At 36.1% G+C, this 19,895-nt stretch overlaps 1 protein-coding gene across 25 annotated transcripts in view; it reads left to right on the top strand.

The window, feature by feature from the left end:
• CLASP2 (cytoplasmic linker associated protein 2) overlaps positions 1–18,909 on the top strand; it is a 144,683-nt gene extending 125,774 nt beyond the window's left edge. For all 25 annotated transcript variants that reach the window (XM_041425197.1, XM_041425194.1, XM_041425193.1 and 22 more), the window contains 9 exons: positions 2,616–2,759; positions 3,115–3,221; positions 4,574–4,727; positions 5,460–5,688; positions 9,946–10,139; positions 10,947–11,075; positions 12,762–12,968; positions 14,087–14,203; positions 15,259–18,909. In XM_041425197.1, coding sequence (XP_041281131.1) covers positions 2,616–2,759; positions 3,115–3,221; positions 4,574–4,727; positions 5,460–5,688; positions 9,946–10,139; positions 10,947–11,075; positions 12,762–12,968; positions 14,087–14,203; positions 15,259–15,345 — 1,368 coding nt within the window. In that variant the 3' untranslated portion in view covers positions 15,346–18,909. The remainder of the gene's footprint in view (positions 1–2,615; positions 2,760–3,114; positions 3,222–4,573; positions 4,728–5,459; positions 5,689–9,945; positions 10,140–10,946; positions 11,076–12,761; positions 12,969–14,086; positions 14,204–15,258) is intronic.
• The last annotated feature ends 986 nt before the right edge of the window (positions 18,910–19,895 follow it).

The following is a 19,895-nucleotide window of genomic DNA, read 5'->3' as shown; positions in this document are numbered from 1 at the left end:
TGGACTTTCCTTGCCTGGGTATCATGTTCTAGTAACATATAAAAGGTCATAAAACAGAAGGAGAATTGAAGCAGCACTATCTTCTAAATCTGTGAAGTTTTAGCACTGAGACACGTGGCAAGCTGTCTTATCTGATGGTTCGTAACCCTGATAAGCATTTTAATGTGAATAAGTAACTGAATCATGCAAAGAATTGCCAGTGAGTTTAGTCATCTGGAACACCTCAATCATGTAAGTTTTCAGATTTTATTTTTTCTTGCCAAAACACAGCTCTTTGAGACAGCTAATTGCAAAAATCCTTCAACGCTTGAAAATAAAATTTTGCCAATAAGAAGTCAAAAGAGTTATTCTGGTAGTATAAAATGTTTAATTCTCTTAACGATCTTCTCAATCTGCTATCACAGGCTTTTTAATCTTATTTAGTTTAATAAGCTTTATAGAACTTAGTGTAATTTCTTTAAATTAAAAGCTTTTTCTAAGTAATTTCTGTGTAATTAATGGGTTTGATTTTTTCCTTAGCAAAAACAGTTCTAGTACTAAGTATTATGAAAAACCCTAGTTTATTAGTCTCACATTGGGCACTCTTAGTATAGTTCAGTGACATGGGACTTCTTTCTGGAAGGTAAAATTTTGTTTCAAAACTTAGATTTCTTCTATGATTGGAATGCTTCTGGAAAGAGTTTTAATCTATTCTTAGAAATTTTCTAAGAAGAAAAGCAAAACCAAAGAAATATTTATAATCCTTATTTCACTCTTTTAAAGATGATTTCTGTGTGAGTGAATTTAAATCTCAGCAGAGACCTTATGCTGGGGAGAACAAAAACCTCTAAATACTCTAAAACTCAGGGTTTCTTCAGCAAGGAAGAAAGAGAGAAAATAGATAATTGCATTGGATACCTTCTGCAAGTCAGTATCAATTTTGATACTATAGGCAGAGCTTCATTTTGGGCAGACTTGATGGTATCAGTTTCTATCCTGATACAATCCTGGACTGGCTGTTGTGTTCTGTTAATAGCAGCTTAAATAGAGTCAGTATTAGGGAGTGGAGATTGGCTAACTAGACAGAAAAAAAAGAAAGTGGTAATTCCCAAACCTCTGCTCAGCTGCTGAATTTGTCTTCGTTTTGCTTTGTATCAATTTTGATGAAAAGACTGACTATTAAAAATGACAAGGACAAGAGAAACATCAGACAGATTGCAGAGGACATTCTGAGTGATCATTTGAAGGGAAGGCTATCAAAGGGAAAAGGAAAGAAATGTTAAGGGAAACAACCAGTCACAAGTATGCAAAGATAATTTGTGGCAATCTGACATGCTAGGATTTTTGTTGTTTAACTTAACACTGAGATGTGTGCAGGTAGGTGTGCTCATGCCTTGGCTCTCCACTTTTAATTAAAAAATGCTACAGTTCATTGCTCTGGAAGCAAAAGTAGGGAAATAAATGTCTGAAAGAATTTTCTAAACTACTTGTTTGGAGTGTATTGGTGGTTAAGAATGCTGCCTATCATTCTGTCTGAGGCACTGGTTCTCTCCAGTGCATGGCATACCTTGATGGTGAACTGTATAAACTGCACATAGCTGGTTAATCTTAAAACCACAGTCTTCTGCTACAAAGAAGTCATTGTGGAGAACTTCCTCCAGCTCTCCTTTGCACTTGTTAGTTACTCTGTTGACAGGTTTTTTTAATGCTATCCAGTGAATCTTCATCAAACTGTACAAACATGACTTAATTCTTTCAATCAACAGTTCCTGTACTAGAGGGAATCCAACTCTTGTGTAATATACTGTGTTGCTTTGTCAGTAGAGAGTGCTGATTTTTTATTCAGGTTAAAAAAACCCACCCCAGCATATGTAACACATGCTTGTAGGATGGTTGCGATGGTTAAGATGAACTGATTAAATCGAGAGTATGGGAGGTGACATCCAGTACAAACTACTCCACAGTTTTCATCTTCAGAATATATAGTCAGCTAAATTTCATTGCCCATTACGTTTGCTTTCCTTTTAGAAAGGTTAAATGAAGCAGAGCTCTGGAAAGGTTAACTTACTCACTTGGCTGTAGGGTAAATTATGAGGAGCATCAAGTGCTATGATCACTACTGTCTCATTCCACATTAGGGTATCTTGTTTGGTTGGGTTTGTTGTAATTTCTACAGTGCTAACTGTTCCTTTTTAGGCAAGTGTGTTACCATCTGTAATTACCACTTGCAGAACTCAGTAGAAAGGATCACATGCTTGCTACTGCCTGGAGTGTTTAATTTCTCTCTCTAAATTTTCAGCTTCCCAAACTCTGAAAGCCATTTTGCAAATTCCTTCTTTTTTTCTTTTTTTTTTTTCTTTCTCTCAGTAAGGATGTGGGGCTAAGGGGGTTGAAAAGCACATTTCTGAAAGACTGCTTGTTAGAATGATATCTGTGTGCCTGAATTTATCAAAATCAGAACTTCCAGCTTGCCAGCAAATACAAATTGCCTTTGTTCATATCTGTTAACATCTTTATTCAAGCTTGATCAAGACTTAAGTCACATTCTGTGATTACTACTCATTACAGCATCTTTTGCAGATAAAATTACTTTGAAACTGTAAATAATGTCTTCAGTTTGTGTTTTCTTCTTGTAGGCTGCACAGTCAGTGCTGATTTCCCTTTTTGAACTCAACACTCCAGAGTTTACAATGCTGTTGGGTGCTTTACCAAAAACATTTCAGGATGGAGCCACAAAGCTTCTCCATAATCATCTCCGGAATACAGGCAACAGTGGTCAGGTATCCACTTCTGTTACTCTTCTTTCTGAAGTGACTGTGTAAAAGCTTACTTAGTAGCTCTCTGTGAAATGTCTTTTCCTTTTCCTCTGCAGTTGCAGTTTCTAAGTCTATGTTGCTTCCAAGTGACCTCCTAGGTTTGGATGTGTTTCTTAAGAGTAGTTTATCTTGTACTTTCTAATTTCAAAGTTACACGTGATTGAAGTTACTAGTAATGGGTTACACAATCCAGGAATTTAGTTGAAGCTCATTAAATGTTTCTGGGCATCAGAAAAATAAACATAATAATAAATACAGTAAGTTAAAAGGGAAGCTTTTAGTCCTACTAGAGTATCTTTTCTCACCTCTCCTCCTCCAGGGATCGATGGGAAGTCCTTTAACAAGACCTACTCCACGCTCCCCAGCAAGTTGGTCAAGTCCTCTCACTTCCCCAACCAATACATCACAGAACACTTTGTCACCAAGGTAATGCAGACTCATGGCGTTACAATTTTACATCTAAGGCTTATAACACATTGTCCAAAATGGAGCCCCAGTAATGAAAGCATGGGCAAAATTTTGCACAAAATGACAGATGCTCAGAAATAATCCCTCTTCCTCCATAGAATGAAACTGCTCAGCCTCCCAGAAGGGTCTGACGTGCTGGCCTGAGGTGGGAAAGGGCTGTCCATCTTGGAAGGCAAATGGATTAGCAAGAGAACGAACCAAAGTGTGCTTCTCTAAACAAGTGTTAAAACTTGCCATCTGATGTCATGGTTTAACCCCAGTTAACAACTAAGCATCATACAGCCACTCAATAGCTCTGTGGTGGGATATGGGGGGCAATCAGAATATAAAACAGAGAAAACTGAGATAAAGACAATTAATTAGGTAAAGCAAAAGCTGCATGTGCGAGCAACAGACAATGAATTTGCTACCTCTTATGGCGGGTTCAGGTGTTCAGCTGTCCTCAGGAGAGCCGGGCCCTATCACTTGTAGCAGTGACCTGGGAACTCAAGTGCCATGACTCTGAACATCCCTCCCTTCCTCCTTCCCTCAGCGGTATATGCTTAGATGGTGATGCCGTATGGTGTGGAATATCCCTTGGCCAGTGGGGTCGGCTGTCCCAGCCGTGTCCCCTTCCAGCTCCTTGTGTACCCCGGGCTGCTCGCTGCCAGGGCTGTGTGAGGACCAGAATGGGCCTTGGCTCTGTGTAAGCACTGCTCAGCTGTTCCTGAACAGCGCTATGTGAGCAACCCCATTTCCAGCACAAATCCAAAGCATAGCCCCCCCAGCCAGCCTCTGTGAGGACAGTTACGTCTGTCCCAGCCAAAAGCAACACACTTTTAACCAGATTTAATATTGGGGAGACTAAAGAAATAATAGTTTACAAGTGTTTGTTATAGTGATGATGTTGTCAGCAAAGTGAACTTTGTAATTTTGCTTTTACCAGTCAACTTGCTGTTGAGTTCTATCAGTGCTCCTTACTTTAGGACTTTTTTCAGAATAAGAGGATTGTGTAAAAATTCCAGTTGTTTCACATTCAACAGAGTAAAACAGAGCAAAATAAGTTTTTCTTCAGGCAGATGCTGTTACCTAATGTAACCTTTCCCTTATCTACTTTCAGTGCTTTCTATGTCAGTGGTAGTACACTTACTAAGGCATACCATAGTACCAATTTGTATTGTGAAGAGACAACTTTCTTAATGTCTTTCAAGAAAAGTAATAATTTTAGTAATATTTCCTGAGTCTCTGTAGTTACCTGCTAATGCAATTTAAAAGTACAGATAACAAAATAAATCCATCTTACTTCCTATGTCCTTCTCCATGGCCCACAGTGCATTTGACTATGACACTGAAAATATGAATTCTGAAGATATTTACAGCTCTCTTCGTGGAGTCACTGAAGCCATTCAGAATTTCAGTTTTCGTAGTCAAGAAGATATGAATGAGCCTGTAAAACGAGATGCTAAAAAAGATGACAGTGATTCGGTGAGTATTTAAACTCAGTCCATATTGGTATCAGCAAACTAAGCTAGTGTCTGATTGATTACAGATAAGAAAGCATCTGTTTCAGGAGGTTTATATTCTTCTTAAGTTGGGCATTTCTCCTGAATTACTTTAAAGCTTTAGAAAAATATGTTCCTCATCTCAAATTGCATTTTGAAAACGTAAATGCTGATTTTATGTAGCAGTGTCTATGTGTTTAATATGTTAGCAGTTTAGAAATCTGTGATCTTGCAAAACAGCTGAAATTATTTTTTTGAGAAGTTTGTATCCTAATATACGTTTTTCTGAATGTTTTATTTTATTTTGTATACAACCTGTGGGCTGTTAAGATGCAGTATTTAAGACTCCTGTTTATGTGGAACTTTGGCTGTAAGATTTGTTGAACTTGGCAACTATATATATGCTTAAACACATTTGTAATCATTTTGCATCAGACTGGTAGGATAAAAAACAACTATTTTTGGTTTGATTTTTTTTGGACAACATATGCTTTCCTTTTTTTCTGTTTTTTTTTTTTTTTTTTTTGGTTGGTTGGTTTTTTTAAGGAAAACAGCATTTAGTGAAGTAAGACTTCTTATTTGAAGGCTAGTTTGAAAATTCTAAGCATTTTGAAATTTGTACGTTTTTGCTACATAAATGAATTAGTGATGTAGTTAATGGAAAGGTGTAAGATTGTGTTTCACACATGCTCGTGTGCTACTTCCTCTCCTGCAGATTTGCAGTGCTTCTGGAATAGTGGACATGCGAGCAGGAAGTGGTGTGAGCGATACAGGTCGGACAGCTCTGGATAACAAAACGTCATTACTCAACACGATGCCTCCCCACTCTTCACCACGCTCACGAGATTACAACCCATACAATTATTCTGATGGTATCAGTGCATTTAATAAATCTGCTTTGAAAGAAGCCATGTTTGATGATGATGCAGAGCAGTTTCCTGATGGTAAGATTCAGATTACATTCTGTGTTAGAAGAAAAATGATGAGATTTTCTGTCTGGGAGTTCAGCTTCTGAAGTTATTGTTAGGAAGATATGTATCACTTCTTTGAGAGGTTTTTACAAATGCTATATTTTGAATTAGTTTATTTGTTACTCAACTCTTTGAGTTACACTGTTGGATTACTTGGTATTTGTAGAGACTAAGGGTAAGAATGAAGGAAATGCTGAACCATGTTGTATACTTCTGGAAGCACATTCTTTATCAGTATTGCCAGTATAAATTTACTTATCAGATGGTTTTATGATTGAAATTTAAAGCAGGAGGGTGGAGAAAAGATTTACAGCAAGGAAGTAAAACTGGATCAAACAGGTTTGGAAATTAGGTGAAAGATTAAGTATTTTGTTAGTAATATATTTGTATTTGAAACATGGCGTTGGCATTTTCTATTGACTAAACATTATTTTTAAATGAAACAAAACAAACCAGCTTTTTACCAGGAATGTGGTGCATGTAAATCTAGGAACATGGGTTGTGTTTTGTAGGCTTCCAGAGCTTCTTTAAGACATTTCTCCATATATCTTGAGGTAATTTTTTTATATTTCTGTAGTAAGAAGGTTCCCAAGTAGCACTACTATCATTATTTTAATTAATAGTCAGTGGTTCTCGTAATCTGGTATTCACTGTTGTTCAGCTATAGATCAAGTTTTTAAGTAAGCACTTTCTTAATAACAAGGGAACAAGGGACAAAGTCATCATCTCCTTTCTACCTGTTTTGGTTTTGTCATTCTGCAAAAGATGTGTTACAGAAACAGTTGAAAAACAAAGTTATTTTTTGACATGGTGTTTTATTCATCTATTCTATAAGTTGGCTTTAAGTTTGCATCAAATCAAAACCAAATCCAAGTATGGTGCATTTTTCTTTGTTTTTCTTACATATCATGAAGAAGCACATATTGTAGCCAGATATTATCTTCTGAAAAAGATTGAGGGAAAAGCACAGTTTTACAAATCATGGCATGTACATATTAATAATTAAATAGCTTTGCCATCCACATACAGAGCCAGGTTATGTTTGAGATTCTGTATTAAGGGATCTTGTTTTACATGGGAGAAGCCTCCTACCTTCTGACAGCTTATTTTTGGTTATTGCATTAAACCAGATGCAGTCTGTGCTGTGCCAGCACGATCCAGTTTTATAACAATTCAGGACTGGCTGGAGTGAAGCATCCCCATCCACTATGAGTTTGTCCTGGTTGGAGGAGTAGTGCAATGCTTTCTTTAGGTCTGCTCTTTAATGGGTCTTGATGAAGTACTTGGTTTCATTCCTGTATTGTTCACCCATAGTATTCAGTTGTATCATGTACATTCTGTTATTTGTGTGTTACTGTTAGAATTTCACTGGGATTATTTGCAAAAAGTCTGCAAGAGAAAAGATACATTGGCAAAATACCTTATACCTACGACTCCTCTGTTGAGAATTACACACATAAACCTGAAGGGCTAATTTGACATAAGTTACCAGTTTTTGGAAACTCCACAGAACTACTGCTTGTTCCTGACACAAAGTTACATTAGTACTGGGATTCCCAGCTATTCTGTCATGCATTACTGACAGAAGGATGTGGAAATACAAGGCCAGGTGGGAAAACCTTAGCTGCTCCTACAGTCTTGTCAACAGCACTGGGGCAGGAATTTGTATTTTACAGACTGTTTCTCTGGCAGTTGAAAATTTTCTGTGGAAGAGATGCCACAGTGTGCCTCACATAGTTCACAATTGATGAGTGTTTTGCTTCTCTTGGTTTTCAGAGTAACAGCCTAAATCTTCCAACCACTTTGTTTTTTCCCCGAGGGAAATGCTCTTTATCTGACGCATAGGGAAACCTGGCTCTCCAAGTCACTTCCAGACTTAAAAGCAGTTCACAGTCTCTGTTTGAAAAACAGTGATCTTATTTATTTCAGCTTACTTCCATGGATTGCACTTTACAAACATCTTCCTTTTTACCTCCCAGTTTGTGCATGGGCTTAAGATTTCTGCTTCAGTGTCTCGCCTTGCACTTGGCGTCTTTTTTTTTCAGACCATTCCTTTGATTTAACGTGATAATTTTGAGTTCTTACTCTCTTCTTCAGAACATTTGTGATTGCTCCTAAAGTGATGTCATCTACAGATTTTCTAAGTTGGCTCCACATTCCTTTGTAGCACTAACAAATGCATCCAGCGGAACCAGGCTCTGCACACATCCAAGCAAGGACATCACTCATATCCTGCTGCATTAGTAGAAAGCCATTTATAATCCAGTCACCTGCAAGTGATACATCAAATTTTGCACTTGCTTTATTTGCTTTATTTGCCATCATGTTTGCACAGCTTTTATATTAAGATGCTGTGAGTGGCAGTAGGAAAATCCTTCCAAAATGCAGGACATACCTACATGTCCCTTTTAAACCTATGCTGTTTGTCCTGTCAAAAGGATATTATTTGATTGGTTTGAGAAGAGCTGTTCTTCATCAATTATTTGTCTCTCTAATGCATATTTTAATTCATTCAAATGAAGGAGTTCTATCTACTCCTCTTCATTTGTGTTTTGTTTCCTTTCTGAAAAAGAAATTTTGAGAGTAGACTTTGAACTTCTTTTATGCTTCTCCATTCTTATCTATAGAATGTTTGGAAATTAAATACGAAGTGCTAAGTCATACAAAGGAATGGAAAAGGCAAGCTGAAAAGGCACATCCCTCTTGGTTATCTTCACGTTTTTCAGTTATGTAGTCCACTACTGGAACTTCTTTCCTCCTCTTATTCCTGCATGGACATGACTATTACCTTCCCCTGTCTCTTTAACCATTCTGTCCATTCATCTAAGATGACACTACAATGAAAATACTTTATTTAAACAGAAGAGAGTAGTTTTGCTAATGAAGTGTCAATATGCATTCCCTGAAATTGGATTTGCTATAGCTATAATCCTTACAGTTTGGTAGAACAAGTATGAGTGCTGCCAGTAAAAGTAATCGTCTTGCTTCCATAAAAATGACTGTCCATTCTGCACATCTCCTTTAAACAATAACTGACCTAACACAATTTCAGTCTGCCCTTTAGTCAAAAATTAATCATCCATTAGCACAGAGGCAGCAGAAGTGTTTGTAGTTTTCTTTCAGATGCTGGTGCTCCTATTTATTCATGCAAAACAGAATGCAAATAGGAATGTGGGGTTCAAAACCAGCATGATTTTTACAGTAGATGATGTGTGATTTTAAGATATTTAATTCTGTAGTACTCAGCATTTACTGTGTTCTTTTTAAAAGTGCTTTGTACAGTATTTGTAAGTTCAAGGGCTGTGATTTCTCAGTGTATGGTATAATTAATTTGTTATGGAGGGTGTATTTAATGTGTTAGTTAATACATGTAGTCATTTCAGGAAAGGTGCAATGCCTTAGGAAAAGGCATATTTCTGTTAATTTATCCAAATGTTTCAATGCATAGATGGAAGCTATATACTTCCCATTCTTAAAGGCTAAATGGGTCTCAATGCTGGAATAAAGATACTCAAGATGACACTCAGCTTTCATTAAGACCATATTTAAGTTTCTTGACAGTTTGCAGATCACTCCGTTTTGCAGTCCAGTGTTTACAAATACCGGTTGTATTAATAATGTATTTTTCCATTATCATGGTATCCTCTCTAATAAAAACTAAAATCCAGAGCCATCTCTTAATGAATTGGTTTTGGGATCTATGGGAATAATAGCCCTGGTTTGCCTTTATTTCAGTTCTTTTGTACCAAGAACTATTGTTGTACTTTTTTTTTCCCCGTTTGTTTTAGCAACCTAGCTATTGTGGAAACATGGCTTACAAAAGTCTGAACAATTCTGTAATACTAACAGAGAAAAGAATTTTTTTCATCTTGAATGGAAGGGTCATTTGGGAATGATGGCCCTTCTTGTATATATCAGATTTAAAAGGATGCAGAGTACTTAGTGGGTACTGCAAGCCTAAAAACTCCTGCAGTAGACTAAGCCTGCAAGGGAGCTTTTGCTGTGTCATTGTAGGGGTTTAGGAGGGATTGTAATCTTATTCAGCAATATTGGCTGAAATGTTACTGAAAATGTAGTAGCCAGACTGCAATTCTTACAGGCAGATGTGGGGGGAAAAACAAAAGCATGCTCGAAAATGAGCAAGTCATACTAGAATATATCCTTTAGTTGTACAACAGGCACTATTATTATTATCTGCAGTAACTGTGTTTGTGCATTCCTTTTTGACAGAGCCTCCCATGGACCATTCTGATCTGGTTGCAGAACTACTGAAAGAGTTATCAAACCATAATGAGAGAGTTGAAGAAAGAAAGGCTGCCCTGTATGAGCTCATGAAGTTAACTCAGGAAGAGTCTTTTGGTGTTTGGGATGAGCACTTCAAAACAATACTTCTTCTGCTGCTTGAAACGCTTGGAGATAAAGAGGTAAATTCGGAAACATCCAGTTCAGAATGTTGACAAAGTACATGCCTTATTTTCAGCACCTTTTACATTTGTATGAGTTGTAGAAAGGGCACAAATTCCAGTTAGTGGTGGAAAAAACAAAAAAACTGTGGGAATACAAAAATGCCATGAAGTCCAATTCCTCTGATGGTGAAAAGGACATCAGTGATACTTAATTTCTCCAGGATTCCTGTTTGTGGATTCTGACATATTAGATCGAACGAAACATTTTTGCACTGAGATTCGAAGCTTATCTGTTTATAGCCCCTGAATGAATCTGGAATATCAAAACATCATGTGTGGCAAAGCATTTGAAAATCTATTTCTAAAATACAGTAATACTAGTTGTGAAGAGACTGAGTTCTTTCTATCTAATAGTTCTCTACAAAGGCCATTTTTCTGAAATTACTCAGTATCAAGAAGACACTAGTACTTGTGTTTGATTTTTTTAATAATTATATAAAGAAAAAGTTAAAAATGTGTTTATTTGCATGATGGTTTTATCAGCCCTTGTGTTTGGAACTTAACTTCTGGGTAGCATAGATAAGTCAGAATAATTTAGTAGTGTGTTTATGACATGTCACCTGAATTTTCTGTGAAGAAAAAGAGATTGAAGAGACTTTTTTCCTATTTTTATTTGTTAACACTAGATTGAGCCTGTATATGTGTGCAAAGCATAATCAGATATTTTTTCCATTATTAAAGACTTTTCCAGCAGCTGAACAAATGTTAAAAGCATATGTCTGTTTAAAGATGCATAACTCATTTATTTTAATATTGAATCTTTAGCATGCAATTAGAGCTTTGGCACTGAAAGTTCTAAGAGAAATTCTGAGAAACCAGCCAGCAAGGTTTAAGAATTATGCAGAGCTCACAATCATGAAGACCTTAGAAGCACATAAGGATCCTCATAAGGAGGTCAGTAATCAGTTATTTTATTTGTTTAAGGTTCTATTGTTATAAAACTATTACAAAATGAAAGAGCTGTCCAGAAAATGTGAAATAATCAGTTCCTACCGAGGAAGTAATTTTTTTTTAATAATGAGCATATTATTATATGTTTAATAACAATGATATCATTAGTTCACATGGATATGCAAGGGAAAAAAAACCCTGCAGTTCTAAAAGCTCTTGAATGGTTAATATCATCCCTAATAACCGTTGGCTTGGGTGCCATCCCGCAGAACTGTGTAACCAACAGTGTGTCACCATGGCTCTTCAAGGAATAACTGAAAGGTGTTTTTTGCTTGTTTGGCATCTTAAGCCAACTATAAGTGTCCTAGAGAGGTAAAACAAGCTTTTGGATTGCAGTGAGGTTTATGGTTGAGAGATGAGACTAAACAAGACAAGGAATTGTCAACCTTTTCCATTCTGCTCCAGTTGAGAGCGTGGCTTTGCATGGGGTGTTAAGGGAAAATGCACAGGAATATGTCAGTGGGGGAGGTACTTGTGCCAGAAATAGTGAGGGGATTCAGGAGAATGCTGAATGTAACCTTGCTCAGAGCGATTTGTGATGCCTGCATACACAATAAAGGACAATGCATGTAAATGTAGGAAACACAGATACAATAATGAACCCAATATTCAACTTCTGACATCAGTGTCACTGATGCTGTTGAAAGAATCCGTGTTTATTACTAAATGACTACATGTTCCCCATGCAAGGGCACTTTGTGGAATTTACTGTAGAGTTTCAGGCTTTGAAGTCGACTGCAATTCCTCCCATCCCATGACTTTATCACTCATTTGATACTCGTTTCTCTTTTCCCTGTGCTCTCTGGATTTGTTTCATACACTGTATTTATTACAGTGTCATTTCCCCATTGTTCCTTCTCTGTTCCTGTGCTTTTTTCCCCTCTCATCGTTTTGTGTGTTAGGAGTGAGAGAGTAAAGGATGGAGAGAAAATTTTGAAGGTTTTTGTACATCACTGTGTACCACTCATTCTGTACAGTGGTTCCTCTTGTTAGATGGCAGATGCCACCACAGCACCAATGTGAAGATAAGATGTTAATTTTCTCTGTGGTTCCCTTGTTTTGTTTTGAGATTGTGTACCTGTTGAAGTTCTACATAATTATTCTTGTTCTGCTTGTTCTGCATATTCTTCAGGGTTAAAGTACTCTCTTGTCATAGTTTCTTTCAAAATTACAGGGGAAGAAAAACAGCTTGATTGGATTCTACAATTAGTAATCTAGGCATGTCATTAAACACACCTTCGAAATGAATGCGAAAGCATGTTTTATCAGTGATCTCTGACCTAACAAGCAATAGCAAATGGCAACACAAGAAATTACAGGCTTACAAAGGTGTTGATATTTCAGTATGTAGTTGGAGGGTATGCAGAATATAGAAATTTCAGATCCTATTAAACAAGCAGGTTTGAAAAACTGATATGTGTATTGCCAGGGGCATAGTAGCCACAGAATATGGAGAAGAATTGTGGTTTTAGAAAATAATGTCCAGTGGCTGAACTCGTTACATATTTCTATACTACTGCAGAGGTCTTGATACAAAATTTTCATGCTCAAGACCTTTACTGCCAGAAAACAGACCACAGAGTAAGAGTCTTACACAAGTCACTTTTCTGTGTCTTTTTCTTTCACTAGGTGGTGAGATCTGCTGAAGAAGCTGCTTCCATGCTGGCCACTTCCATTAGCCCAGATCAGTGCATCAAAGTTCTCTGTCCAATTATCCAAACTGCAGATTACCCCATTAATCTGGCCGCAATCAAAATGCAGACAAAAGTTATAGAAAGAGTATCTAAAGAAACCCTTACTCAGCTTTTACCAGAGATTGTGCCAGGTCTAATACAGGTAAGGAGAGAACAAAGAAGAAACAAAACAGACTAATAAAAAGAAACTGTAGACATGTGAGTTGCAAAGACTTCTTAAAAACAGTACCACTTGGTTCTTACGAAGGATTTTACTTATCTGATAGTTGATGGCTGCCTTGACCCAAAATACTTTCAATAGTGGGAACAATCTCTTCGATTAGCAGGGAGCTAAATTATAACCATGATTAGGACTGAGGAAATCTCAGTAGGATATAGAGTCCTGGTTATAGGTAAGCTTGGTGGATACTTCCAGTTGTAAGATAGTTCTTTGTTGTTTGTAACTTTTTCCAAGTTACATAATTTGATGTGAAATTGTCTGTGTTTTCTGTATAATTGTAGGGGTTTGTCAGCTGGGGCTTTTGGGAGTCAAGAGAAAAGAGCAGTTTATAAAGTTAAATAAAATTAGAAGAATATCCAAGTTTTCTCTTCTTTTGTCTTTAAAACTGAAAATTTTACCACTTTTTTATCATTTTAAGAACCAGAAGACATTAATTTCCTTCATAGATCAAAACTCTTTAGAGTTGGCGTCTGCAGATTTCTGTCTCTAATGAGTGTGATCCAGTCATACATCTGCAGGAAAATAGAGACAGAGAAGGGGCCCACTGGGAAGGGAGTCTGAGTGAGACAGCCAGGCATGGAGTAATAGAAAAATGGCAAAAGAAACAAAAATAATGGAAGAATGAGATGAAGGTTAGCAAAAGAGCCTTTAGCTTTAAAAGAGTTCTTCATTCAGAGTCAGGAAGCTCTAAATTGTGAGTGGTCTTTTCCTTTAAGTAAATAGCTGTATAACCTAGAAAAGTTCTCTTATGTGCTCACCTGTTGCATGGCAGCAGCTCTGTTTTCAGTTTAACTTAGGAACAGGACTGTGTGGATTTTAAATTCACCCTGGAAAATGATTATCAATGGTTATTAATATGCAGCCTGCTTTTTAACTGCGTGCTCTGTATTAGTGTGTTTGTTTTTTTGTTGGAATGCTTCATTGGGCTACACTGGCATTAATTTACCATAGACTTCAATGTATTTATTATAGTAAATAGCTTTCTGGGGCTTTTAATCATTAACTGATAAGGTATTAATGTTAATTTTATTGCTTTCTAGGGTTATGATAACTCAGAGAGCAGCGTTCGTAAGGCATGTGTTTTCTGCCTTGTAGCCATTCATGCAGTAATTGGTGATGAACTTAAACCACATCTCAGTCAACTCACTGGCAGTAAAGTAAGTAGAAGATACAGTTCAAAGAAATCTTGGCTCATAATTGCATCTATGAGTTTGCATTTTGGTTGCCATTGCCAGAAAGTTTCAAAGAAGTGTATACTTGAAAGAGACTGTCAGTTGTATTAATACGGCTTTGCTGTAAAATATTCAAAACTCAGAGTTCACAGGTCTTTTATATGCAAGTGTGCAAACTTTTGTGTAAAGATAATTACTAAACTATGTTTCTTACTAGTTCTGATGCAGTCAGTTGCTTGTATGCTGGTAGCAGTGATAATGACTGTACTCAGCAGGCTTTTCTATCCGTGTTTCTTGTGTTTCTTTTCATGCAAGTTCTGATTCAAAAACAGGGAACATAGTATGCCCATGTTACATACAGCAGTTCTGTTTATTCTTCCTCCTTGTTATTTTGCTTTCACCAGTCTTTTCAGTATATTTAATTTGAAATAATAAGAACCAGTCTCTGGTCCTTTTTATTTCAGGATATTTATGACTTCATTGACATCTTTTTCATGGAGTTTTTTGCATCTAAGCAGCTGTAGGTTAGTTGTGAATCTCTTTGTCCTTGGGAGTAAAACAGGACAATTAATTTTGTGTATCTGTGAATAAGACAGTTCTATCTTTAAATAGTCTCTGGCAGTGATTGTATTTCAAGTGACTCCAGACAATAGTGGAAGCTTTAGTACATACCAATATTAGCAACTCTGACTAGAGGCTTAAACCTCAGCAGTAACTTAGAAGATACAGAAACCCAAACCACTACCATATTTAGAAAAGCAATATAATTGGAAGAAAATATTCCATCTGTCTTAAACTAGCTACTTTATATCATATTATTTACATCCTTAGAGAAGCTTGAGCAGTTTCCATGTGACAAATTTTGTTGTGTTTGATGTTTTCATTGGCATGTATGTTCCTTTTGAATAACTGTGTAAAGTGCAATTTGACTTTTAGGAAAAAGAAAAAGGATTAATGTCTCTTTTGTTGTACTGTTCCTGTAGTCAGTCTGTACAGCTTGCGAATACTAAACAGAGTTAATTTCTGGCTTAAATTTGCAGATGAAATTATTGAACCTTTACATCAAACGTGCACAAACAGGCTCTGGAGCAGGGGATACAGCAGCAGATATGTCTGGACAAAGCTAATGAAGCTGACAAGAGCTAACCAGGTCTCCTAAAGGAAGGGCAAGGCCCTCTTCAGTGAAAGGAAAATCCTTACATGCAACTTCTGGAACTTTTTTCTTGTTTTGGTTCAACACCCCCCCCTTTCTTTTGTTATTTTTCTTTTGTGTTTGGGGTTTTGGTTTTTTTTTTTTCCCCCTTTAACCAGTGGCTGTCCTCAGCCTGCATGAGACTGTTGCAATAGAATTATTCCAGATCTAAGGAAAAACAGTATTAACATCAGGTGATCAAAGCAGAATAAAAATTTAAAATAATCTTATCCATCAGTTACCCTGTTCATAATCCTCTGTGTCTTCCCATTAACTTTTGCCAGTGTTACTGTATTAAAAGATTTTATAATGCTAATTAAAAAGGTATGCTTTAAGCTTCAGAAGTTAAAATATAAATTCTGTTGCTTTTCTTCAGCTGCAGATAACATTACTTTTTTTATTGCTGTTTTGTTTGAGCATCATGTCCTTTGCTAGAAACAAGAAGTGATGTGAAACAAGGCTGAACTAGTCTGAACTGCAGTGAGACTTGTTCACTGTGTTGGTGGTTCATCATCTTATTTACAGCTTGTTTGGGATATTCTGGAGATTGAGAAATATGCCTATAAAAAGAAAGCTGGATCGATCCAGTTCTGTCACAGTGATATTGTTCATTGGTTGTATGTTTGTTGCATAAATAAGAATTTCGTGTGCGCAGCAGAGGACTGGTACAACCAGTACCTCTTAATGTGAGAGACAGCCCTGCCAGTGCAGCACTGCCGAGCTGGTGACAGTGTGGCAGCCTGCTGGTGAGCAGCAGAGTTCATGGTCACTTGATGGACGTGAACCATCCTTGTCACCTTTCGTTCTTCAAGCAGGATGCTTCAGAATGGAGTGCTCTGCCCAAGCATGCTCAGTATGTATTTATCTTTATCACTAGAATGTTTCCTCTCAACCTAATTGCTGGAACAAGTAGTCTTGTATTGTAACTCACATGGAATCTTATGACAACAGTGCAGAAAACTATTTATTCCTTATCTTCCGAAAAGCACCAAGATTTTTCTGCATTGAATTTAAATGGGGGGAGGGGGGAATAGTCACAAATGCTATGGATCTCGCCACCATTTAATTTAAAGAAAAATATATATTTTGGATGAGTAGGAAAAGCTGCACCAAATTATTTGCATGGTTTTCTTGAATAGCATCCTCAAGACCCATCTGGATTAAGGTGTGGAAATGTTTCAAGGGTTTGCTTTTCCATTTTTGAAAAAGAGTTAGTATATTGTGAATAATGGTTCTTTGTATTTATGAAGTTGATAATGGAAAGAGAACAAAGATAAGTAAATGTGTCCCTAAATGTTGTCTTTTCCTTTTTTTTCCTTTCTTTTTCCTTTTTTTCTTTTATATAAGCAGCAAGCTAATTAAGTGAGAAATGGGATGAAGCAGTGCCCTTCCCAGGAATAGTGGAACTTTTTTCCTGGCGTTATTTTCCCTTTGACTGTGATTTTGTCTAGTTGGAGGAAGTGTATCCTGATAAGAGAGAAAATAGTGGTGCCAAGGATGATGATCTATGCTAGGCTAAAATTCTCTCTACCTCTTCAGGGTGACTAATTTTTGACTGAGCTGCTGCATATAGCACCCAGTAGAAGAACTATCTACAGAAAAAAATTTTTTTTTTTTCCAAATTATCACTTAATGTGTATTCAAAACTATTCTTCAACGTTGCAGCCAAATATCCTAAGAAACTACTTGCATACTTTACCTGCTAGGAACGCTGAAATACAAAACCTAATAAAAAATTAAGTGAGATGCTTGTAGTTAACATGAAAGGTTGTTTTTACTTTAGTTTGAAGTGAATGCGATAGAAAGAGCTAAGATGTGGTTATTAAAGAAGCAATGCCATTGCAGAGATTTATTTGGAGGACAAGTTGTAGAAATATATGTAAAGACTTAAACCCAAGACTGTCATAACTCATTGCTAGCCCTTTTTAGCAGCTACATGAAGAAAATAGTATCTCCTCCTTCTTTCCTTTGTTACGTGTAACATCCTTGTTGTTTTCTACTGTTTAATTACATTGTGTATTTATAGTTCTATGCTTACCATTGTGCATATACTGGCAATAAAATGTACATAACATTACTTAAAAGTTTAGCAATGTATACATTCTGGTTTTTCTGTTTTATTTGATCACATGCTATAAGAGAAATTATAAATGTTATTCATACAGCATTGGTTAAAAAAATTTATCTTCATGTTTTGTGCGTCCAAATGTTGTTTCTTTATATAGTTTTGTTACTAAATCTGACTTGGCATTTGAGAACATGCTGTGAATATAGGTATATTAGACAACTTTTTAAAAAATGGAATAGAATCTTTATGAACACAGCTTCCTTCATATGGGCAGATTTTTGCTTATTATTTCATTTATTTGTACATTATACGTCATTTACATTTTCTTTTTTAATATTTAAACATATTTTTCACTCTGCACTCTTGTAGTTTTTTACATTTTAATTATACAAAAAGTCATGTCAAAAAATTGCACAAATTCTAAGCTTAATAGCCCTGTATGTTATTCCTGCATTTTGTATAGGTAATATTTATTTTCAGAGAACCATTGCAAGATGACTGTTACTTGTCATCTTTTTGAAGATGCTATTTCATACTGAAAATATAAGTTATTGAAACATACAGTATATATTCTGGATGAAACCTAGTTTTCTTACATGTAAACAGAAAATACGTTTTTTATCCCCTATATGACTGAAAAATTTTGCTCCACATAGGGGGGAGGAAGATATTTACCCCAAGTTTGTTCATCAGTTTTACTTTGAAGCTGCCTTAAATGTTTTAAGTGAAGATATCCCATGTATTAAAAATCTCAATGCAATATATTTAAATTAATATTTTACTTCTGATATGACTACTTTTGTTGCCAGCAGAGATGGGGTTGCTATCTTTGTAAACAGATAGAGTCTATTTATATTACATAAACCCATCAGAATGTAAGAATTTGGAAAGAAAATTATTTCCACAGCTGCCAGTTGATCAAATTCACTGCATTGCTTTTTTGCCTTCATTTCCTATATTATAAGTAGATATTAGCTCAGTTAAATTCAATCAATGATTAGTCATGCCTTATGTTCCTGCTGGAGGTGGTTTCTCTAATGGATTAGCATAAAGATCTGGGAAAAAATAGGACAGTTATAAGTTGCTGTTCTTTCAGACAGGGTTTCTATATGTTCCTTCTAATATCCTGTGAAGATAGGTCATTGCAGTAATTTGAATATTGAAATGTAATTCTTTAAGGTTGGGTTTGGGCTTTAAAAAAGAGGAAGGAGAAGAAAAGCTACATGCAGAATCAGGATGGGAAATGAATATTGTGGATGTCTCAGACTTGGATGTCATTTGCTTTAAAGAATTTTGAGTAACACATTATGTTCAGATGAAGTCTTAGCAAGGAAGTTGGGATAATAAATGTAAATTGAAAGAAGAGCTGATCATGTAAATTTTCCTGAGTTGGCTTGCTTGTTTGTTTTTGAAGATAAAGGTTGGAACAGATTGAGTTGTGTTTATTATTTGTGGTCTGAGTCACAGAGCAAAAAGAACAAACATCTGGATCCTGAAACACTTACATATTCTTAATGGTTTCTATCCATGTTTAAACATTTAAGTCACAAACATACCCATGAAAAAATTCTATTGAGAATGCAGGCCTAAACTGCTCACAGTTTGAATTTTCAGCAAAGGAATTCAATGCTGAATGTGGCATTGTCCCTTTGGAAACAATCATAAAAGAGAAAATAATTTTGAGAAATAAATCTGTTGAATTATGCTACAGTTTACTCCCTATGGGAGGTGAGTGAGAATGGTTCCACTGGCTGTGAAAACTTGCACTGTGTTAGGCTGGGACTTCACAAACACAGAGAAACAATAAACATCAATGTGATGGGGATGCATAAGCAGTTCGGAACTGGAGGATTATCTGGAGAACAATATCTGTTGTTATTCTCCCAATTAAAACAGTAAACTGATGAGTTTTGCAATTGCAGTCTACTTCCAGGTAAGATAAAAGTCAATACTTATATATATATTGAGCTCAGTTAAGAAAGCATCTTTAAATTCCCCCCCACATGAGTTTTCCAACTCATTAAAACTACATACTTTCAAGATTTGCTTCATAATTTATATGTTTTCTTCTTTTTGTTAAAACATAGAAGATTTTCAGAAATGTGGGAAGCTTGAAGAACTAATTGTGCTAGTCTGGCAAAAAAAAATCAAACTTTATTTACTCTTTTCCTATATTTTGTTAATGTTTCTATGTTTTAGTGTGCTTTAAGAGCTCAGAGTTTCCAAGCTGTGCAGCTTGGATTATCCCAGTTGAAGAAGTTTCTTCATTTGCTAATGGGATTTTAGGATAGTAAGTGTATTTTCTAAGAAATTTGTAAGCAGTTTTGAATACTGTGTGATGTCTGTTGAATATAAAAATACTGTCACTTTTGATGTATTTTAGATAGATATAAGTGATCCTAGTGGAAATACTTTGA

This window comes from Onychostruthus taczanowskii, unplaced genomic scaffold, assembly GCF_017590055.1.
Source record: "Onychostruthus taczanowskii isolate IOZ18803 unplaced genomic scaffold, ASM1759005v1 scaffold88, whole genome shotgun sequence".
NCBI classification, from domain to species: domain Eukaryota; kingdom Metazoa; phylum Chordata; class Aves; order Passeriformes; family Passeridae; genus Onychostruthus; species Onychostruthus taczanowskii.
Note: the sequence above shows the minus strand (reverse complement) of the source record. Positions and strands in the feature narration are given on the sequence as shown.